Below are 22,289 nucleotides of genomic sequence, written 5' to 3' on the forward strand. Positions count from 1 at the left end.
ACGGCGGTGAGGACGGTCCTTTCAGGCTCTCCTTTTCATACAAATAGAATCTAACCATTTTAGACTCTGCCGCTATTTTCTTCATTACTGTCACTTGCATTTTCAGGCACAGAACCACTAGCTTCTCCTAAGAATTCAGGCTTGCCGAGAGGTCCTGGGTTCCTTCCTGCTGGCTGCGTGATGACAGTGAAGTGGGGCTCTCATCAAGAGGTCCTTACAGCCGTGACAACACCTGAGTGACCCAAATCAAGAGGCCTAGGAAAGTGCTGTGATAAAGAGAGAAAACACATCAACACATGGAGAAATGTGACCGTTCAAGAGGAGAACAGGACTGGTCAGCGTGGACACTTGACAGCGAAGCCAAAGGGAGCAAAATAACGTTGAAGAAAAAGTTGTGTTCACCCTCGCTAAATTGTCCTGAATTCTCAAGGGTCATGTGGCTCTGGGTAGAAATAGAGACGCAGAGCGAGATGGAAGCAATTCCTTCCAGTCCTTCCATCTTACACAATGTGCCTTATCAATTCCGGGGTTTTCCCCTCTCAGAGGAAATGGGGACAAGGTAATGGGGCAAGGAGAGTGGATGCTGAGACACTGCTACCTGTCACAGCAGGTGCTTTCTTCCGGGTTGGTGAGCTCTCCCCCAACCGTGACATTTTTCTAGACTGAACACTGAGATCGTCTGCTTCCTCTGCCCCATCTGACCCGGGCTCAGCAACAGTGAAGCAGCAGGGCTATTTGCAGAATTTCCAGGGTATACATCTGTAAAAGCTGAAGTATTTCCCCCAGACAATACCACCCTAGAGAACTGGATTTAGGCTGTGTTTGTCCACACTTCCAGGCATTCAGTTGACCTTCTCCTTCCATCCATAGGAAGCTTTCTTTGGGCAAGATGGGGGCTTCACTTGGATAATGACGTGGCCAGAGTCGGGGGAGGCTGCCCAGGCTCACCTGGTTCCTGCTCTGATTTAAAAGAAAAGATGAATGCAGACATCCTGCTCCAGGTGAGTATCAAGCCAAGGAGGGTCAAATACTGAGGACTTTGAGAACTTCTCCGTGGTCCCTGGGGAGAGGTTGGGGGATGGGCAGAAATCATCCGACACCCCCAGGCTCCTCCTCTTGGGCGGTTTCACACTCCAAGAAGTAAGTGCTTCAATGATCAGTCCCCAGCGGAACCCTCGCTAGACCTTGCAGCAGAGGCTCTCCTCCAGGCGATGCTTCTCAGGGTCAGAGATGGGCAGTTGCTTTAGCAACATGGTGACTTCAGCTCGAACTTCCTAGAGCACTCAAAAGCCACAGAAAGAAACTTTGGGGTGATGTGGCTGAAGGTCAAAATTGACAGGCTGCTCCACAAGCAGAGACAAGACTTAGCTAATCCTTTTCTTATTTCATCTGAGGAAGAGGGATGACCGAGAACTCGAAGGCGAGTAATTACCCAGCAATAACAGCCGCAGAGTGGCCAAGGGTGGCCAGGCTGCAGACTGGACTCTGGGGAAAAATCCCTTTGACCTCACACTCCCCGCCAACCCCACATTCTGCTAATCCTTAGAGCATCACTTCTCCAAAAAAGTTTATTACTCTGTCCATTTCTTCCACACATTCTCTCCCATTCCAATTAATCTTTATCTACGATCTTTCATCGGAAACTTTCTCACCAATGTCTTGTGTAAATGCACTCTGCCAGTTCTCATCTCCCTTAAGGTCTTAGCAACACATGTGATATTAATCACCCCCTCCGTCCATGAAATGTTCTCCGCACTTGGCTTTCAGATTTCCTTCACGGCTCTCCGGCCACTTCTTCACAATCAACTTTGCTGGATCCTCGTCTTCTAACACCTCAATATTGGAAAGCCCTGAGGCCCGGTCCACGGATCTCTCCTCTATCCATCTTCACCCAGTAGGTGGCGATAGCCAGACCCATGGATGCAGACACCATCTGCATGCTGACGACGCCTGGATTAATTTTTCTGGCTTCTGGATCCTTGCACAGCCAACTGTCTACTCAGCATCTGCACCTGCGTACGTAAGGCACCAGCTCCTTTTTTCCTCTGCAAGCCTGCTCCTCTTGGAGCTCCTGACGGCAGGAACTGAGAGAAGCAGCCACCAGTTGGCACAGGTCACAAACCTTAGAATCCACCTTGACTCCTAACTCTTTCTCACAACGTCCAGCTAGGAAGTCAGCAAACCTTGTCAGCTTGCAGAATACATTCCAGACTAAACATGGTCTTACCGTCTTGGACCCCACCATCACTTCTTGAGGGACTAAAGCAACAGCATCCTAACTGGTATCCCAGCTGCTACCCTTACGCCCCCGCCCCTCTACCCCGTCTTTCTCTTCAAACCATAAACGTGACCCATTAACAACATTTATTCGCTCAGTTCGCTCTCCTGCTTGCCAGTGTTTTTATTGGAACAAATGCCAAAGTTTTTACCTTGGTTTTCAAGGCACTACATGACCTGACTCCTGACTCTCTTCACACCATCCTATGTCACTTCTTTGCATCAACATTCTTGCTGTTGCACAGAGACACCAAAGGTCTCTGCAGCTCATGGCCTTGGAACGTACAGGTCCCTCTGCTTGGAACGCCCCTTCTTAGTCCAACCAGTTCACTGCCTCACTTCACTCAGCTCCCGAGGTCTCTGCTCAGGCTTTCACTCAACAGTCTAACCAAAGGAGCACCAGAATCATTCTTTGCCCTGTCTCTGTTTTCTTTTTCTCCATATAATATCTCTCCCTGACATCGGCTCACATATTTGTTTACTGAATATCACCTACTCCCACATGGCAGTCCCGTGGGACAGAGGCCTTGAATGCTGTGCTCACTGCAATGCACTGTCGTGTTTTGGGTACTCAAAAAATATCTGTTGAATAAAAGATGATGCATTTCTGCCTATTTATCATATCTCTGTTGTACTCTATCATTTCTGTTCAGTCGAATAAATCCTGATTCTCTAGAAATAAATAAATAAATATGTCTGGGGTTGTTATGAGATCATCTTTGGAGAAAAGGAAACTAACCCACATGGATCAACAGGCAGAAATAAATCAGACACCAGCTGGTTCCTAACATACTACCTATCGCCACATGGGAGAACAGCCAGAAAGATAATCCCTAGTCCCCCAAACCTGGCAACGAGGGAGGCCAAATCAGAAATACGGGGCCCCTTCTCAGCTTAGTACCTACCCTCACTCCCGCCCACATTAAAGCCATCAGCACTTGTGGCAATTTGGTCCCCTGCATATCTCTTAATTCCATACTAATCCTCCACTCCTGCCATCTCATGACCTCTGACTCTGACCTTTCAGTAGCTCCCTAAAGGTCAGTCTCCCAGCTCTGGAACACAAGAAGGCTTGGCCTTGCCAACAGCTACCTCCTGTCACCACCCCACCTTCGGGCTCAGGAAGAAATGGGATTGAGGCTACAGACGAAGCCTGTGAGATGTGCCTCCCTGCCTTCCCTTGGGGACCACAGGGGCTAAATCCAACCAGCCTCACTGTTGGGGGTGCCACGCAGCAAGTGACCGCCTCCTTCACCATCAGTGCTCTGCAGATCTGTCATTCCTCATGTCTCCCGACCTTCCAAGCCTCATGGCTCTGCCTCTGGAACACCCACTATCTGAGCAAAATGCTCCCCCAGACCTCAGGCTCCAGGCTGAGCATCCCCTGACCTGCCTTTATTAATTAAAACCCAGCTATTCCCTGAGGTCAGCACTTCCTGGGTTGTTGGTTTTGGCACTGGAGGTTGGGGTGATGGCCTTCTTTACTCCCCAAGCTTGTTTGAAAACCTTTCCTCTTTCACATTTTTGTTGAAAACCTTGCTTCTTCCAAGGTCTTGCCCTCCGGCGATGTTGCATGTACCTCTCCTCTACCTGCTGCCAAGGACTGGTGTCCTGAACTCCCCATGATTCTTTGAGGGCTTTCACACTTGAATCACAGCCCAACGTGTCACTCACCTGGGCCGTTACCTGGACTGTCTTCAGTGTTCCCTCTGGTGATCTGTCAGCTTACCTGGACCCTGCTTCTCCATGGACCTGTTCCGTCATCTGAGCCCTCTGCTACCACTTTCACAGGATGAGACACGTCATTCTCTAGAACCTGAAGTCACTGATGAAGGGACCACCATTTCTGACTTGAACCTTACAACTTCCCAGCATGCTCAACGACTCACTCCAGAAGCCCGTGCTCACTCTACTCACTCATTCGTTACACAAATACTTATTGAAGGTCTAAGACTGGATAGACTCCACGCTCTGCACTGCTGCACGCACGCTCCTTGCCTTCAGGAAGTTTAGAGGCCACTGAGAGGACGGCAGGTGCTGAACAAATCTCCAGTAGCCACGTGGTCTCCGCGACAATCCTGGAACATGGCCTCGGATTCACAGTTTGCCCTGCCAGGAACGCTCCGCTGGGATTATCCAAACGCCTTCTCTCCCAACTTTCACAGGGCATCTTCTTAATAAACCCAACCTTATCCACTCTGTGGAAGGTTGCAAACCCCAAACGGATGTTTGATCATCTCTTTGCCTCTTATCCAGTTAATTTTTTCACAGTCGTTACCATATAACACAGTCTCAGGTTCACTTATCCTTGGACTTATTTTCTGTCTCTCCCGGTAGAATAGAAGCTCCGTGAGGCCAGGGGTTTTTTTCTGCTTTGTCCTGTCATGTATCTCCACGGCCTAAGACAGCTGCATAGCAGTAGGTGCTCGACAGCAATTATTGAGTAAATAATGGAATCAATGTAAGAGCAACGAAAACTGTTTTGCCAAGGAGTTTTCCCAGGCACAGAATCCATGTCACCTTCTCTGCTTAAATCCTTTTCGGGGAGATGTGTGACAGAGGAAATAAATCAACAGAGGGAGAAAGCCACTCTTCTTTCTCTATCATTGCAGATAACTGGCCAAATATCTCCAACCACTGTGACCTCCGTGAGTCACTCCATAAAGGGCAATGCAGTGATGCAGGGAATTGAAGAAGGAGCACAAGGCCTCCTGGTTGCAGACCAGTTAAACAGGAGGAGTCCTGAATCTACTGTGGAGGAACGATTAAGCCCAAAGTCATTCCTTTGAACTCTCAGAGAAGAGGGATTTGTTTTGGGGGCGCTGGGAGAGGGGGTTAGCATAGAAGAATCCACCTCTGTTGGAGAGAAGTAAGGGGTAAGATGATCCTCCTAGGGAAGGAAGGGCTACCTAATCCTCACCCCAAATACGCAGGCAACGAACAGGCTGGCTGACTGTGCAGTAGTATCTGGAAAGCACGAGCAGCCCAGTCAGGAGGGGGCCAGCCCCTGGATCTGCGAGAAGGGAATTGGTATTCCGCTCGTTGCTTTCCTACTGTCCTGGCTCCAGCAGGACAAGCATTTTACACCCCTAGGAAGAAGAAAGATGCCAAATACCACAAGGACACAGAGCGAAACTCCATGGAGTCAGATAATGAAAAACACAGCCTGGGATCCAGCAATTTCTTTTCATATCTAGAGCCGTTAATGTGTGAAACAACCTAATAATAACAACCGAAGCACAAGACACACCATTGTGTGAGTGAATGGTAGTATTTAACATGAGGAAGACATAAATCAAGTCAGAGAGCAGCTACCTCATTGCCACGCATGCTCTGTGGTCCAGGGAGCGCGGGGAAGGGGGAGAGAGTGTGAAGTTCACACAGGCAGCTCCGCAGGAGGAAGATGCCTCACCTGAGAACGGAGTGGTTGGCATCTGTGCTGGGGCTATACGTCCTTTGCTCAGAGGTATCGTGCAAAGACCCACTGAAAGGAGTCTGAGATTGTGGGGAGAATGGAACACCCAGGCCCAGCACAGAGCCCAGCCTGGAGTCTAGTGTCTGGACAAGAGTGTGGGTAAACTTGTAAGAACACTAAGAAAACCTGGACGTCCAAGGACCACAGGCCCTGGGCTGGCAGGAGGCCTGAAACAGAGAGCAGCCGTGTCCCAGACATGGAGAAGAAGCCGTGGGTGAGAAGTGAAGCAGGGATAAGAATACGAATCTCGTGTGGCACATGTATACAATGGAATATTACTCAGCCATAAAAAATGAAATTGAGTTATTGGTAGTGAGGTGGATGGACCTAGAGTCTGTCATACAGAGTGAAGTAAGTCAGAAAGAGAAAAACAAATACTGTATGCTAACACATATATATGGAATCTAAAATTTTTTTAAAAAATGGTTCTGAAGAACTTAGGGGCAGGACAGGAATAAAGACGCAGATGTAGAGAATGGACTTGAGAACATGGGGAGGGGGAAGGGTAAGCTGGGACGAAGTGAGAGAGTGGCATGGACCTATATACACTACCAAATGTAAAATAGATAGCTAGTGGGAAGAGCTGCATCGCACAGGGAGATCAGCTCGGTGCTTTGCGATGACCTAGAGGGGTGGGATAGGGAGGGTGGGAGGGAGACTCAAGAGGGAGGGGATGGGGGACATATGTATATATATAACTGATTCACTTTGCTATATAGCAGAAATTAACACAACATTGTAAAGCAAGTATACTCCAATAAAGATGTTTAAAAAAAAAAGAATATGAAACTTGGAGTCAGAAAAGCTTGGATTTGAATTTCACCTTGGCCATTTAAAATGTGTGGACCAATTATCCTCTCAGCTCTCCATTTCTTCATTGCTAAAATGGAAATAACGCCTACTTGTCAGGCGTTTATGAGAATTAAGTGATACAAGACGTGTAAAGCAGAGTGCCCAGCACAGAGCAAATACACACAGCAGTGGTTCTCCAACTTAAGTGTGCAACACAGTTCTCCGGGGGTTTGCTAAAATGCAGGTTTCTGGGTCCCATCCTGGATCTGGGGTACAAACAAGGTGACCCCATGCTGCTGGTCCAGGGACCACCCTTAGATAACGGTACCATGCAGCACATGCCTTCTGGAGACAGTGTCGCTGGGGGTGGGATTTCAGCTTTGCCACTTGCGGCCTTGTGACCCCGGCCCACTTGCCTGGCGCTCCAAGCCTCGGCGCCCTCATTGGTAAAGTGGCCCATCACAGGACCGGACTCACACCGCTGTTGAGAAGAATTCATACCAGTAGGCTGCATGTTTAGAAGAACGGCCAGCACATTCTGAACATCCACAAATCCTTACTGTAATTACTGGATAACAGCCACTCTGCAAGTTAGACTCTAGGGAAAATGCAGTCATCACAGGTCAAGGTAAGATTCAGGATGGAAAAGGAGGTGCAAAGTCAGAGCTACACAGAGAAGTCCTCGTGGCCAGGACAATCTGGTTGGAAACAGTCTCCAAGCTCTTCCGGCAGCTCCTGGTGGGACCTGGCCGTGGGACCCCAAAGCCTTCAGCTGGTCTACAGGGGTTCCTCAGTGAGGAGGTTACCGTGCCTATGGTGGGAGGGTGAGGCCCCGCTGAGGCCCTTCTGTACCCCCCAGAGAGCTGTCTGTCACGGATGCTCCTGAGAGAGGGGGTCTCCTGGCCTGGAGGGGCTGCCGTTTTAACCAGCCTTTGCAATAACTGAGCCAGGGCTGGTTAGCTTCGGTGGGGAAGATAATACAATCTCCTTGCTTTTCTGTTTCCTTTCTTGTTCCATCAAAACAGTTGTGCATGGTAACGGTCACCAAGCACCCGCATAAATAGCCCAGGACTCCAGAGAGCATGGGGGAGGACGCTGTTAGCGGTGCCTGCGCTCAGCAGACTATGGCATCTTTCAAGGGTTTTAAAATAATTGGGCAAAACCACAAACAGTGTCTGTGGTGTGCACTCCTGCCCTTGGCTTCTAGACTGAGGCTTGATTTCATATGTTCTCAATTGAGGCACACTGAACTCATTAATTTCCCCACTGGTCTTTTTATGATTTTCCTCTTCTTTGAAGTAGGAAGTCGCACAGCTATAATACTGCTTTAAACCAGATCATAAATATTAAACTTACAAAAAACCTTATTGACACTGGCAAATTTTACCCTAAATGTATCTATCTAACCATAATGTTACAGTTAAAGAAAACTGCGGAGTTAAAAGAGTGATCTATAAACGTCTCACTCTACCTTTTTCTTTGCCACCTTGGTCTGTGTTTAAACCGTTTACTTAATGAGTTTCTGGATCACTTTGCCTCGTATTGAGGTTGGACCACTGGTTTATCTCCATCATAAGAAACTGCTTTCTCTGTACCGGTTGGACCTAATACCGTACGCTCCCCTGTTCCTAGGGAGAGGAGATCTGCCACTTTCCATTATGATGCAATTATTTTTTTTCTCCCACCATCAGCGACCAGACCACTATAATAGCTTTCACAATAGCAATTCCTTGTCCCTCCTGGGACAGCCACTGGGGGTACTTGGGGAATTTTAATCAAGCGCCTACGTTAATTAGAAAATCATGGGGGTCAGGGGGTGCTGATTAAGCACCTTCGAAGATCTGTTCTTCCTGGCAGTTGACTGAGCTTGGGCTTTTGTAAGGATTCAAACTTTTCAGAGGAAAAAAATTTCATTTCCTCCCTTTTGTTCTTGTCTCCTGGGTGGGAAAGAAGGGGAATGGGCTGGCTGGGTGCTGGGAAGTACCGGGGTCGGGCGCCTACCGTGTGTTGCTGGCCGGGCACTCTGCATCGGGAAGCGTGGCTCATCCCGCCAATCTACCCTGACACGGCCCGGTGATCTGTCTTCTGCAGAAGCAGCGTCTGAAGCTCAGGCCTGGGGTCAACCAGGGAGGCAACGGTTGGCGGAGAGGCTTTTCTTACAAATTCCTTTGACTGGTTTGGGAAATAGATGATGATGCAGAGATGAAGCTCCTGGATCTTACCCCTTTCCTCACTAAAACTGATTTTGTTTTAAATGATGTGCCAGAAAGACTCCATTTTAAAAAGGGAAGAAACATACTGTACCTACACCATTGGACACTTCTTTCAATGATCCCCAAAAGGGCCTGTCACTGTCTCGTGCTGCGCTCAGCACTGGTGATAAAATACGACCACGAGGGGCCTGTTGCTGCTCCCCTGATCCCGTGGACACCGGGGTGGGGGGCAGTGGGGGGGTCTCTGGAGCTGCAGGTAAGTGCGAGCATCAGTGCCGTGCAGAGTGCCGTGGCATCTCGGGAAGGGCCGAGGCACTCCGACTGAAGAAAAGTCATCAGAGGCTCTCAAACGGGTAGCATCTGAGCCTGGTCTTAAAACAAAAGTGGACTCTCTCCAAAAGCCGCGGGAAGATGGTCTAAGGAGAGTGGAAGTGAGTCCAAGGAGGAGACGCCAAACAGGTGGCGAGCCTCAAGCTGCCAGTGTGACTGCAGTGCGGGGGGTCTTGGGGTAAAGGGCCGGATCACGGAAACTCAAGGTGCCGTGACAAGAAGAACAAAATCAAGAAAGAAGCGTATCTTCAGAGAGGCTTACTGCTGCCCCAGCGTGACCCAGGCAGTGACAGTGCAAGGGAATCCAAATCCAGCTGGACCTGCTTTCAAACCCATCTGTTTTGGGCAGGTCACCTCCAGCTATGAAAGGGAGTCACTCACTGCAGGTGGTCAGAGCCTCAGAGAAGGGCCAGACATTCCAAACAGCTCAGCAGAAAGGACCAGCTGGACCATTCTCACCTGTCCTCAGGAAGCAGGTGGAGAGGGCAGACATGCTGGTCCCCACCCATGCCCACCTGTGGGAGGAGCCTCCACAGGGAAGGGTCCTTCTCTTAACTGTACCTCTTGGACTCTAATATTCTAGCAGAAGATAGGTGGGCAGCTGGCGGCTTAGCAGGTGCCCCCTCCAGGGAGACTCCCTGACAGGGAGCAAAGAACCACAGGTCTCAAGGCCTCCTTTCCCTTCAGGCCCTTGTTTCTTGGGAACTGAGGCTAATTCCTGGCTTCACAACACCTTGGCCATGACTGGAGAGATAATTCAGTCATTGAGTTCCCCCTTGGCTTATGGCAGAAAAGATGTATCGCCTGTATCATTAATTACAGGGCATCCACTAAAATGAGACTCCAAGAGTTGTCCAGAGTCGGCACAGATAGAGATCTTTCATAAGGATCTTTGTCTTTCCTGTTTGTTTGTTTGTTTTTTTTTGGTTCCCTGCTGCTGGGTGGTGAACATCGGTGGTGGGTGAGGTGAAGCCTTTAGTTCCATTTTGTCCTCCTTCCCTCCCATCCCCGGTGCCTCTTTGCTGGAGACGATTTTCTCGTCTGCCATCCTAATGATTGCTGTGCCACACGGGGCCCCTGACGCTGGTGCTGACAGGCTGCTCATTAGTGCCAGGGTGCCACGTCAGCCAGTGGCACGCCAGAGTTCCACGCCTGACACTCTTCCGCAGAGCTGTCACCGGAGTCGCGGCACCTGCCAGCTCTGGTTGAACTCAAGCTGTGATACCTCCAGTGCCAATTACTGCTTCTGTGTCCTGCTTAGCTGGGGAGGAGGGCCTGTCAGTGCTGACAAATGGGAAATAGGTGGGCGGGGAGAGCTCAGAACACTGGCGAGAGGAGAAGGGCTCCCATCCGAGGGTCACTCTGTCCTCACCAGCTGGTGCCTTTGAAGACTCTGGGAGGCAAGAGGCAGGGCAGCCGACTGGGCCCTGGGCCCTTCAACTCCAGCAGGAGAACTGAGGTGGGAGCGGGGGAGACTGGCAGCTGAGGCAGGTTGCCCAGTCCTGCAGATAGAGGTGTGGAAGGCATGCAGAAGCGCCCACCCCGTGCCGTGGCAAGAGAAGGCTTCCACAGCTAGGGCGTGGTGTGCAGCCCAGTGGACATACAGCTTTCTTCTAATTGTGCACTCTCACCCCGGGTCTTTGTGTGGCCCTGGGAAGAAACAATCCATCTCTACCCGAACCTCGATTCACACACTGGGGATGGAGGGGAGAAATTTTTAAACGATATGTCTCTTTTTTGGGTACTGATTTCTTTCTTTGTATTAAACTTTGTTTGACCCATGAGGAGCAGCAAGTTTTCATGTATTATTGAATTCACTCTCTCTGGGAACATCCAGGATTGATTTATGAAACTGTTGGGAGCCACTGCGGGTTTAGGCACAGGTAGGGTTGGGATGAGTAAGTCAGCAAGAGGATCAGGTGCCCTGGAAGATCCGGGTGAACTACACATCAGAGAAGCACCGACATCACGAGCGCGATCACGGTGAGGCGGTGATGAGGGCAGAAGGCAGCTCGCGCAAGACCCAACTTCAACGATGCTCGTGAGCCACTCTGACCCTTGCAAAAGAGAACTTGAAAAGGAGTCACTTCTTCAAGGAGAAGTCCAGCCCTGGCACAGCAGCTTCCCCACCAGACGGACTTCGGGAAAGGCTTCAAGACCAGAGAAAATTTCCTGGAGACTTACCAGCAGAGACTTCAGCAGGAGACACACCAGGTCTGGACCACAACATCAAAGTGGACAAGAATTCCTCAAGGATGGGGATGGAATCTTCGAATTAGGAGAACGGCCATCCCCTTTGGGGCACCAGCAAACACAAGGGCTGTTCACGGAATCAACACATATTTCTTAGAAGCTTTCTAGGTGCTGGGCATTGTGCTAGGAGGTGAAGAACCCAAAAAAAGAGAGACATAGGCTCTGGTCTCAAAGAACTGATGAATCAGGAATCACGACATCTCTTCGGACAGATCACTGGAACCTCCTGAGCCCCCTGCCAATACCCAGGTAGGAGGTGTTCTCTCAGCAGCCTTGGTGAGATTGTTATTGATACTTTCAGTGTTTTGTTTGGTGGGATAAAGGGTGAGGCAGGTGCAGCCGAGAGGGCAGCCTCATTAGGACACTCGGTGAGCCATGACCCCATATGTACAGTGGAGCCCACGCAGCGGTGGCTGGACTCAGGCCTTCATCTGGGTTTTGTGGTCGGCTCCCAGGGATGTGGAAATACAGGAACCTCAGCCTTCTCTCTAAAGCTCTGACAGTCCAACAGAAACTGGAGACATGAAAATTGGCCTTTGAGAGTAATTTTTTTATGAAGTGTGAAGTCTTGAAGAGCCTTTAGAATACATTGAGAGAGAGAGTTTATCTGTTAGAAGACTCAGAGGAATAGAGAGCATTAAAGGTATTCTTTTGGATAGAAAGACTCGAGCATAAGGGCTATGACAAAATAAATTCTTGCATGCCTAGACAAGGAAAAGACAAGACAAGATGCAGAGTCATGAGTGAGAGTTGTGTCTAAGGGACCCTGGGGACCACTGACGGTCCTTCAGCGCCCGGAGCAGCAGGCTAACAGGTGGGATTCGGTGAGGGGCCCTTAGAACATTCGTGCAGTTCTAGGCGGCATTCCCGTGTGAGGAAGTGACGTGGGCTCTTCCTCTTGGAAAGACCAAGGCCTGTGCAGGTACAAGCAACACCTGTACCCTTCAAAACAGGTATGCACCATGAGGGCAGGTGTCTCTACAAAGCTAGTGCATCTTCTCTTTGAACTCCTGGGAGCTATAAGTTCATGAAAAGAGCTAAAAAGACATATAACCAGTAATAACAGGTGAGATACTACTTCTCATGATCAACAGCAATGCCAAGAGGTAGCTTGGGAGGTCTTACCTCCCTCTCTATCTTGTATAAGTACAACTGACATTTTCTCCACCTGATGTCAAGTGCCAGGTAGGCACCTTCTGAGAAAGACCCCCAACACCCCTCCCGCCATAAGATCACTCCCAGTTTCTGTATATCTGGATGGGTGAGCCACTACTGATACAGTGGTGGTTAACGTTGCTTTATTACTTTTCCACATAAAAGGAGTCAAGGCTGGGACCTTATGCTAAGTGAAATAAGTCAGACAGAGAAAGACAAATACCATATGAGCTCATTTATATGGGGAATATATGAAAACAAAACAAAACAAAATAAATGTGCAAAACAAACACATAGATATAGAGAGCAGAGTAATGGTTACCAGAGGGGAAGTGGGGTCAGGGGAGGTAGTGAAATGGGTGCAGGGGGTCAACTGTATGGTGATGGATGGAAAACTAGCCTTTTGGTGGTAAGCTCGCTGTAGTGCATACAGAAGTCAAAATATAATACACGGAACTTGTATTGGGTTGGCCAGAAAGTTCGTTCGGGTTTTCCTGTAACATCTTACAGAAAAACTGAACAAATTTTTGGCCAACCCGATGTGTTATAAACCAATGTTACCTCGATAATTTTTTTTTAAAAAGGAAGAGATTTATATCAGCTTACTGCAGCCCCATATAAGTTGTGATAGAGGAAACCAGGAGTTTTCAGAAATGCACAGAACAAACAGACCCGTCTGGAGAGAACATGCAGTGAAGCCATCAGGGTTGCCCAAAGTGCTTGGCCAGGGTCAGCCCCCCATCAGGGGTTTAATGGGTGTAAGCATAAGAATGACCTTGATTGAAATGGGATCTGCCCACAGAGCGTGGGAGCAAGGGTGAGAGCAGCCCTCTGCCTTTGGAGGCTTCGCTCAGGTGTAGCGTATCTTTTTCTCCAAGGAACCCACATCTTGTCCCTAAGTTATTTAAAATAAGCAGCCTTTTGGAGATATTTAGTGGGGCAAGATGAAGGCCCGGCTGCTAAGGGTCTCCTGCGCCAGTTCGGGCTGGGCAGCAGCCCGATGACAGCTCTGATCTCCAAATAATCAGTCACCGTGAAGCGGCACCCTGTGAGCCCCGGGGTGATCAGTTACCGTGTGGCATGTCGCATCAGTTTGAATCTGCGTTACCTAATCCAGACCACAGATCTGGGAAAAGCTGCTCGTCTAAATTACTCTGATCCACAGGTAGATTCTGATTATCCTTCTCCTCTCCCCTTGATCCATCTTCTGTTTCCATAGCAGCTAAAACCCCCGTAAAACGGAAGCATCAGGTCGAGTCCCCTGGGGAAATGAGGCGGCTGGATGGCCAGGAGGGAGGGAAGGATGCTAGGGCACAGTGGTGAGAACCTCAGCAAGAGGAACAGAGAGGGTGCCGGTGCAGAGCGAATACAAAAGTGCTTGTGAGGAGAAGAGAGAGAAGAAAGAAATGACAATGTGGGATGAAACAGAAGGAGGCTGTGTAGGAGGCTGTGAGAGATAGGAAGGCGGAGAACAAAAACAGAAAGCATGAAAGGACAAGACAAAAAGAGGAGCTGTACAGAGGAGAAGGGAAAGAAGAAAAAAAAAGGAGAGGGGAGGGGGAAGAGAGGAAAGGAGAGGAGAGGAGAGGAGAGGAAAAGGAAAGGTGAGGCACCCAGAAAAGGACGAAGAGCTGCAAGGCCAGAGGAGGGATGAGAAAAGACATCAAGCAGGAGACAGAGGGGACTTGCAGGATGGAGGGAGCGGTGCCACCTGACAGAAGGAAAGTCCATGTACCTGGGATGATGAATGTTTGCGTATGCTAAAGGCACAGACGGCCCTCGAGTCCAGTGGCACTGAGGTCCTGGCCTTAAGCAGTGATGAACAGCGTGCACCATGGACCAGAAAGTCTGTCCATCTGCACATCCACCCTGGGATGTGCCCCAGGGCCAAGTTCCAACACTAACAACTTCATGCACAGTGAAGCCTCCTCCCAGACTGTGGGCCAGTCCACATGTAAGGTCGTTTCCAGTCGAGAGATTGGCAGAAATTCCAGCATCTCTCTGATTCCTTTGCTCATGGTGGTAGTGTCAGGAGCGGTGGCTAGGGACAGCTCCCAGCGTTTCAGGCCAAACACAATGAAAACCTCATCCCTTTTCTGAAAACCTCCATAGGGCTAACTGTCACCCTGAGAGAGGGAATTTGGTTTCTGGGGCCCATGCGTAGTCTTCAACTGATTTTTTTTAATGTCCAGGTGTCGTAGACCTGTGATGCACAGCCTTCTTCAGGAACGAAGGATGCCTGCCCCAGGGGGTGGACGGACAGCCCTCGGCTGCAGCCCCTCATGGGGACTGTCTCATACGAAGAGAGATGCCTGGCCTAGGTCACAGCTCTTCTGGGGACAGCCCAAATTCCCTGACCTCGACCGCTGTGCTGGCATAAAAGGTCACCCCCATAACCTCAAGAGAGGACAATTCATCCTATCTTCAGAACGCCCCACATGGCTAGTAGAGATGCTTCCCTGGTCATCATGGCAACTCAACCTCTCCCTCGGCCTGACCCCGCCTCCCTCCCTCCCCTTCCACAGGCTTGATCCCAAGGGCACCTCCAATAAACTTCTTGTTTGCCAGTCACCTTCTCAGGGTCTGCTTTAGGGGGACTCAGCCTGAAACACCCAGCAAACCACGCTGGTGGCGACGTTAGCATCTTTATTTTTATTGAAATCTAGTTGATTTAAAATATTGTGTTAGCTTCGGGTGCACAACAAAGTGACTCAGTTTTATATATATATATATTCTTTTTTGGATTCTTTTCCATTATAGTTTATTACAAGATATTGAATACAGCTCCCTGTGCTATACAGCAGGTCCTTGTTGTTCATCTATTTTATAGCATGTGTATCTCTTCTTTAGCCTCCTTAAACCTGCGTGACTCAGCAATGCGCTTACCTTCATACATACATGCAGGCATGCACACACACACACACACACATATATACATACGTACATAAATATATTCCACGTTAGCCAGATATAAGCAGTGAAATTAAAGATCTTTTTCAGGTCTCTGCTCAAACGTCCCCTTGTCGAAGGCCTTTCCTGACCAAACCTCTTGCCCTTCTGTCAATGTATCCTGCTCTATTTTCTCATCCTTATCACCACATACTATTAACATTATTATTTTGGTTACTCATCTCATGAGAATGTGAGCTCATGAGAGCAGGGACTTGTCTGTTGTGGTTTATTGCTATATAAACACCCAATAGACATTTTAGAACTAATGAAATAATGTAATGCACCTCGCATAAAAGCCAGCTTAATAATAAATGGCATGTTGCCTTAAATTCTAAAAGTTTAACGTTCAATCTGTGAAAGCACAAAACAACGCTTAGCCCGGTCTGCAAAACATCTAGACGTTTAGACAAAGTGAATTTTGCAATTCAGTCACACATTAAGTTGTACTTGTTATTAGGATTAATCAGAGTAAAGCAACAAGAAAACCACAAAAGGACTAATGGCCTAGCGACCAGATATTTGGCACTTTGAAGCAGCACCGACGTGGAACTTTTCCTTGTAGGCATATGGCCATCCCAAACCCTCATCCATCACTGTGTGTTTGTGTCTTCTCTCGCTTACAAAACAGCCAGCTGAACAACGCCACCAACACAGAGCAGACTCCTCCATTGCCAAACGTGACCAGGAAAGTGGCCCAGAACAGCTTACCACCACTTCACCCAGAAACAACTGGGATTCATTTCCCAGGGACTGGAGACATCCTCCAGTGTGATTTCTGAAATCTCAGAGGATATGCCTGTCTTGCACTGAGAACACCGATATTCTCTGTGGAGTCATGAGCAACTTGTTATCAGGCCACCAAGAAGGGGGAACCCTCGACACCAAGTCACCGGCGCCATAACGTCCTGCCAAGGCCAACGATTCTCCCACTTCCTCTCACGACACGATACACCAAACTGCTTCTCTCACCTTTGGGGGAGATGTGTCTCCAAGTAACCGTCGGCTCTGGTCGACCCGTTGCTATGCAGGTGAGGCTGACATTGTTGCCTTCGTTGATGGAGATATCAGAAGAAATCTCTACAATTTTGGGAGATACTGTGGAGACAATACAGGTAGAAGGAAAATTAAAATCCTGCTTAAACATTTCTTTGTCGTCTTCAAGTAGTAGTTGGCGGAATAACCCAGGGATGGCAATATTGGGGCTATAGAGTCGAGGATGAGGAATCAGAGGAATCACCTTACACGTGAAAGAAATGTCTCACCTCGACTTCAGCTTCTATTTCCTCCTATGTACACGCAATGTCAGAGGGTCTGAAAGGGATGGTTCCACTGCAGCCCCACAGGAACTGTTCTAGCCTCCACCCTCTTCCGGTCTCCACTCTCACCCACACGCTCTGCCCACTCCGGCTCCACACCGCGTCACGGCTGTCTTTATGTGATGCACTTCTGATCATATCACGTCTCTGCCTAAACACCTCCAACCATTCCTACTGCCCACCTGAAAACACCCAAGCCCCTCATCCAAGCAAACCAGGCCCTTCGGAATCAAGGCCGAACCTCTGTTTCCACTGACATTCCTGGCGATTCCACCTCTACTTTCCCTGTTGTCATCCCCAACTCATCATGTCCTTCCTGGTCAGCCTGCATTTAGGATCTATATTCTTCCTTCTGTCCTTCCTGGGAAACTCCCAGTCATCCTTTTAGACCCAAATCACATGCCACTTTGTCGCAGCTTTCCCTACCCCTACTCCCTCTGGCCTCCTGCACAACTCAAAGATCCTGCACCCAGATATGTTACACGCACCTGACGGGGAGTCAATCAGATGTGACAGACTTGGCCTCTTTCTCTGTGTCTTAGATTAATCCCCCCAAAGGATGAAGAGGTTCATCCCAACTGTAGATCTGGGGACGGAATCCCCCAACTTTGTTTAGTCTTTCGTTTTGGAGCCAGGGTTTCCTTAGGAAGTTACGTTATGTTGTGCACTTTCTCATTTCTGTTTTACAGGACAGCATCCCACGGGGATGAGCACAGCCAGCAGTGTGCATCTGTCTCATTCTGGGGCTCAGAGGTGGAAGCTCATTGTTGCTGCACATCTAAGCCCAATTCTCCAGTATCATCTTTACCACTAGCGAGTGTGATGCTTGACCATGAAATGACTACTCATTTGTCTTGTCTGCCAATGGGTTTATAAAGTAAGGGTGTCTTTTATTGGGCAGCCCCCCAACTCCAATTCTTGGCCCTTATCCCACTGTGCTGTAGTTATTTGCGTAGCATCCCTCACCCCCTAGACCATGAGCTTTTTTGATGGCTTGAGCCAGGTCTTACTTACATTTATATCCATAGTATAAGATGCAACACATATTTATAGGATGGAATTATAATGGTTGTTCACGGGAGCCACCTCCCCACCTGGCTACATGTCTGCGACAACCTCAGAACCGGGCCCTTAACACAAGTCATTTCAGTTCTACTCACACTGGTTTTGGCACATTAGCTCTTTACAGGTTAAGGGGCCCCTCTGTCGGGTTCTATTAGGCATCTTCAGGTCAGGTTGCCTCCTTGAATCAGCATGCTTCTGAGCCACCCCCGTGTGCTATTCCAGGACCCGTTATCCCCAGGACACAGTGCCATCTGGCCTGCAGGAGACCCCAGGCGAGCTGACCATCAGCCTTATTCCCTGGATGGGACCAAGGTCATGGGGCAACCCTCACAGGAAAATCAGACTGGTTGGAACTTTCCGTGCTGGTCTTTCCTCTCCTGGATCCATTCATCACTCACTCCTGATGGTGTTGGATTTTTTCCTCCAGAAAGGAGCGTGTCATGCAGATAGCTGCTCTCAGCCTTTGCTCCTTTCCTTCCTTCTCCTGAAAATTGACTTCCCATCTGTTTCCACACTGCGCCCAACCAGGAACGCTCATTAGCGAGAATGCACTGGACTTCGGTTTCTGAGCCCCAAGCCCTTGCTACTGGTTTTGGTCCCTTCCCCTCTTTCTCCAACTGTCTAGACCTACTGGAGTCATTCAATCTCATTCAAGGTTGAGCTGCCACCCCTTCCACGAGGTCTTCCAGGCGATGTCCAAGGGGATGTGGCCTCTCCTGCTTGGAGACTGTAGCCTCCTCCACGGCATTAAAATAAACTGGCTTATGTTACCTTCTCTCATCTTTCTCCTTGGCTATAAATTATCATAGTATAAGATATTGGACAAGAGCCTTGCTCATCTTTTTATTTTCTGCTGTCTCCAACACGGTCCCTTGCATAAAGCAAGCACCAATTAATCATTTTTAGTCTTAAATCCGCGTGGAGCTTCCGGTAGAGAGGCAACTGTGGTGTGATGTCTGTGTGTGCGAGTGCGTCTATGCCCTTGCACACATACATACCTGCATTCTCATGGATATTTGGCAGCACAGACACAATGGACGGTGGATGTGGCCAGGGCTGGGAAGTGACTGCTGGCTCTAAGACGTGGGACTTCTAAGACATTATATTATGATTCATGGCTGTATCATTTTAAAAGCTAGATTGAACCTTCCAGGAGAGAAAGATACTTGACGAGTTAATGACTGGACACTTGATTTGCTGACTGTCCAAAGGGTCCAAATTTGTGAGCTCTCTAAGTTCTAGAATCATTTAAATTTGATGTATTTTATTCGCAGAGCTTTAACTGGGACTTGCACTTCTTGAACCCCACCTCACCCCCAAGCCATACATTTGCCTGGCCCTGATCCTGCCCACCCTTGGCACTCACACAGCCTTGCCTGTTTCCCAGAGGACAGGCTGCCTGCAGAATGGCTGTGCTGGCCTTGCAGACATCGCTTTGACTCTGCAGGTAAGTAATTTATTGATCTGTAAAGCACTCTGAGATGCTCTGCGAGGGATTATGTCACGAAAATGCCATGCAATAAAATTAAAAAAATGATGGACTTTGTGAACACTGGGTGATTTAGGGTTTGTAGCTGGAAGTGTGCTCAAAGTACATTTTAAGTGGAAATCAGGCAGGGTAATGAATTACTCTTGCTTTGGAAAGGCTTCCTGGGAGTTCATTTTCCTGGCTTCTTACATGATAGCTAATCTGCTAATCATACACTAGAGAACAATGGACAGTCCCCAAGTAGAAGAGAAGGTAGTCTGGGCCAAGCTGTTGGCACAGTAAGTATATAAAATGAGACCATCACACCTCATGCTTGGAAGAATCATCTGGAATTGTCTCCCTCCACTAACAACTGGAACATGTCCAACTCACGAAGTCGCAGTTGGTGAAATGCTTGGCCTGTCCATCCTGCCTCAGGGTGGAGCCTGAAGGTGGCAAATTGCCTCGAGATGACTTTGAAAGGAGACCATTCATGCCATAGAGCTGAGACGGTTTGACCAGAGGTGCAATGCCAATCACCAGAACCAAACCGGCACAGTGCCGAAGATGCTAGGAGGTTAGAAGTACCATCTTCCAGGCGGCAACTTCTAACATGCTGTCAGTATTTAAAATGAAAGTGAATTGACAAGGATGCGCTGTGGTCTCAGCTAATCCATGTTCATAAGAAAATTCTGACCCACTGAGACAGGGCTGCTTACATTTTTATATTGTTTCCATGGATACCTCCTGCATCTTATCTCATCTCATCATGCAGGTGGTTGGAAACACACTAGGATTGCTTTGTTTTCATTGATTCACTCACACATTCATTCATTCATTCATTCATCCATCAATACTCACTGAGCACTTCCTTATACCAGTGTTGTGCTTAGCCCTAAGAGGCAAGACATCTAGAAGACACAGTGTTTACCCTCAAGGAGTCCACAGTCTAGAGATGCAAAGACAGGAGCAGAAGCAAACCCCTTTAGTGCACTGTGACACAGAAGGACAGATAAGGTGTTGAGGAAATGCAGAGGAGAGACGCATTAGCCAGCCTGGAGATGCATGTCATGGAAGGCTCCTTGGATATGAGACACCTAAGCTAATCCCCAGAAGACAAGCAAAAATGGATCAGTTCTGAGGAGGAAAGGCATTTTGGGCAAAGCAGGTGATGTTAGAAAAATACTCTTAGTAAGACTTTTGGTGGCCAGGCATAATTATTAGTGGAAGGATAGCTACTGGAGGAGACATGGCCAAAAGTCACTCAGGTCCTGAGTGAGCACCTCCTATATACACACTGTGGCTTAGGTACGTCCATGACGTGCAGCAATGCACACATTTTCTTGGCCCTCCACGAACTTACAATCTGTTTGGGGAAACAGTGCATATATACGATCCACCGCGTCACGGGGTTGTGTGGGATTGGATGCTAGAAGGTTGGTATAGACATTGCACTCTGTGAGTTAGTAAGAGTGTGGGTGTCGGCACGGCTTCTCCTGGGTTACAGAGTCTAGTTCGGGTGCCAACAAAAGAGAAACGGTCACGTCTGCAGAGCAAGTGAAGCTGCTTCAAGTGGGACAGAAGTGCATGGGCACGGCTGGGAAGGCAGAAATCCAGCATGCGTGTGAGGATGCAAAGTCTACTCCGCACCAGAGGTGATGGAGAGCAGTGGTCCAGATCCCGGCTCTGCTACATTCAAGTTGTGCAGCCTTGGCCCAGTCACCTCACCTCTCTGTGCCTCATGTCCTCAGGTCGTGAAGCCAATTGCACATATCTCACCGGATCCCTCTGAGGATTTAGGGGTAAGTTTATGAAATGCACTTATAGAGGCTCTAAGCGATGTGAAGTACGCAATAAGTGAGTTTTCGTATATCGTGTGCTTGGCAGACACATATGTCACATCAACACAGAATGGAAGGTTGACAAATTCTAACCGACTCGAGGAAGAATGGGATACAAGGTCAATGAGGTAAACTAGAGCCGGATTACAGACCAGCCTGAATGGCCAGGTCCTTCCTGGGTTTTAACTCTATCCTATAGGCAATGGCAAGCATTTGAAATTGTTTAAAAAAGGAAATACTATATATAAATATATAGTGGATATACAAATATATTAATATACTTTAAGCAAAATAAGCTTGTAACAGTGTGTCAGAGGGACTGGGTAGACAGACACTGGATTTCGGAGAGTGATGTTCAAGGCCTGGGTTAAACTGTGGGCTCTGTAAGGGTGGAAAGAAAAGGATGGGTTTGAGAGCAAAGCCGAGGACAAGCTGCGGGTGCCTGATGGTGCCTGGATGGGGGATTCAGGAACACGGAGTCAAATGAAGGCCATTTTGTTCAACAGCAGTTGGATGGCTGAGCTGGCAGATCCCTTATGTTATATGAATAACGTCTCTGGGGGAGAACATTAGTGTGATTCTGTTTTAGACAAGCTGATGAGATGACAAGGGGCCAGCAGGGTGGCAGAACTATTCTGTTAGCAGCTGGGATCACACAGCCAAAGGTCTGGGGTCAGTCTGAGACCTGCTAAGAGTCCAAGATTCCTTAAAAAAGGCCATCAGCTTATTTCCACATTGATGGATGTGATGTCTCTGCTGACTTTTGAGGTCTGAATCTAGAAAGATCAAGAAGTGGTTAGATTATGTTTGGAAAAAGGCAGAGACCCCCTGAGCCATGCTTTTTGGATAGAGTTCCACATTTAATTTATTATGTTAAGGTTTAATCTGGCTCTTATTGAATTTTAATTCAAATGTGTAAATAATTAAATAACATAATTATTAAAACAGTATTCTAGGGAACTTCCTCACTCTTCGTGTAGCCTCCACTGCCCAGGTGTTAAATTCTAATAATTATGTCATTAATATATAGCAATTTTGCTGTTTTTAGCACACAGTAGATATCCTATTAAATCCAAATTGAGATGTTTTATTAAGCCCTTCACGGTCCCGTGGAGCTGAGGATGCATAGAAGCGGCTTGGACCAGGTTCCTC

General features: G+C 48.3%; 1 protein-coding gene across 4 annotated transcripts in view; it reads right to left on the bottom strand.

Annotated features, from left to right (window-relative positions):
- The window catches only part of LOC309826206 (neurotrimin), a gene marked incomplete at both ends in the record, with an annotated part of 942,560 nt that overhangs the window by 104,163 nt on the left and 816,108 nt on the right, over positions 1–22,289 (bottom strand). For all 4 annotated transcript variants that reach the window (XM_082660185.1, XM_082660184.1, XM_082660183.1 and 1 more), the window contains one exon: positions 16,417–16,542. In XM_082660185.1, coding sequence (XP_082516311.1) covers positions 16,417–16,542 — 126 coding nt within the window. The remainder of the gene's footprint in view (positions 1–16,416; positions 16,543–22,289) is intronic.

This window comes from Grampus griseus (genome assembly GCF_964374135.1).
Source record: "Grampus griseus genome assembly, chromosome: 8".
Lineage (NCBI taxonomy): Eukaryota > Metazoa > Chordata > Mammalia > Artiodactyla > Delphinidae > Grampus > Grampus griseus.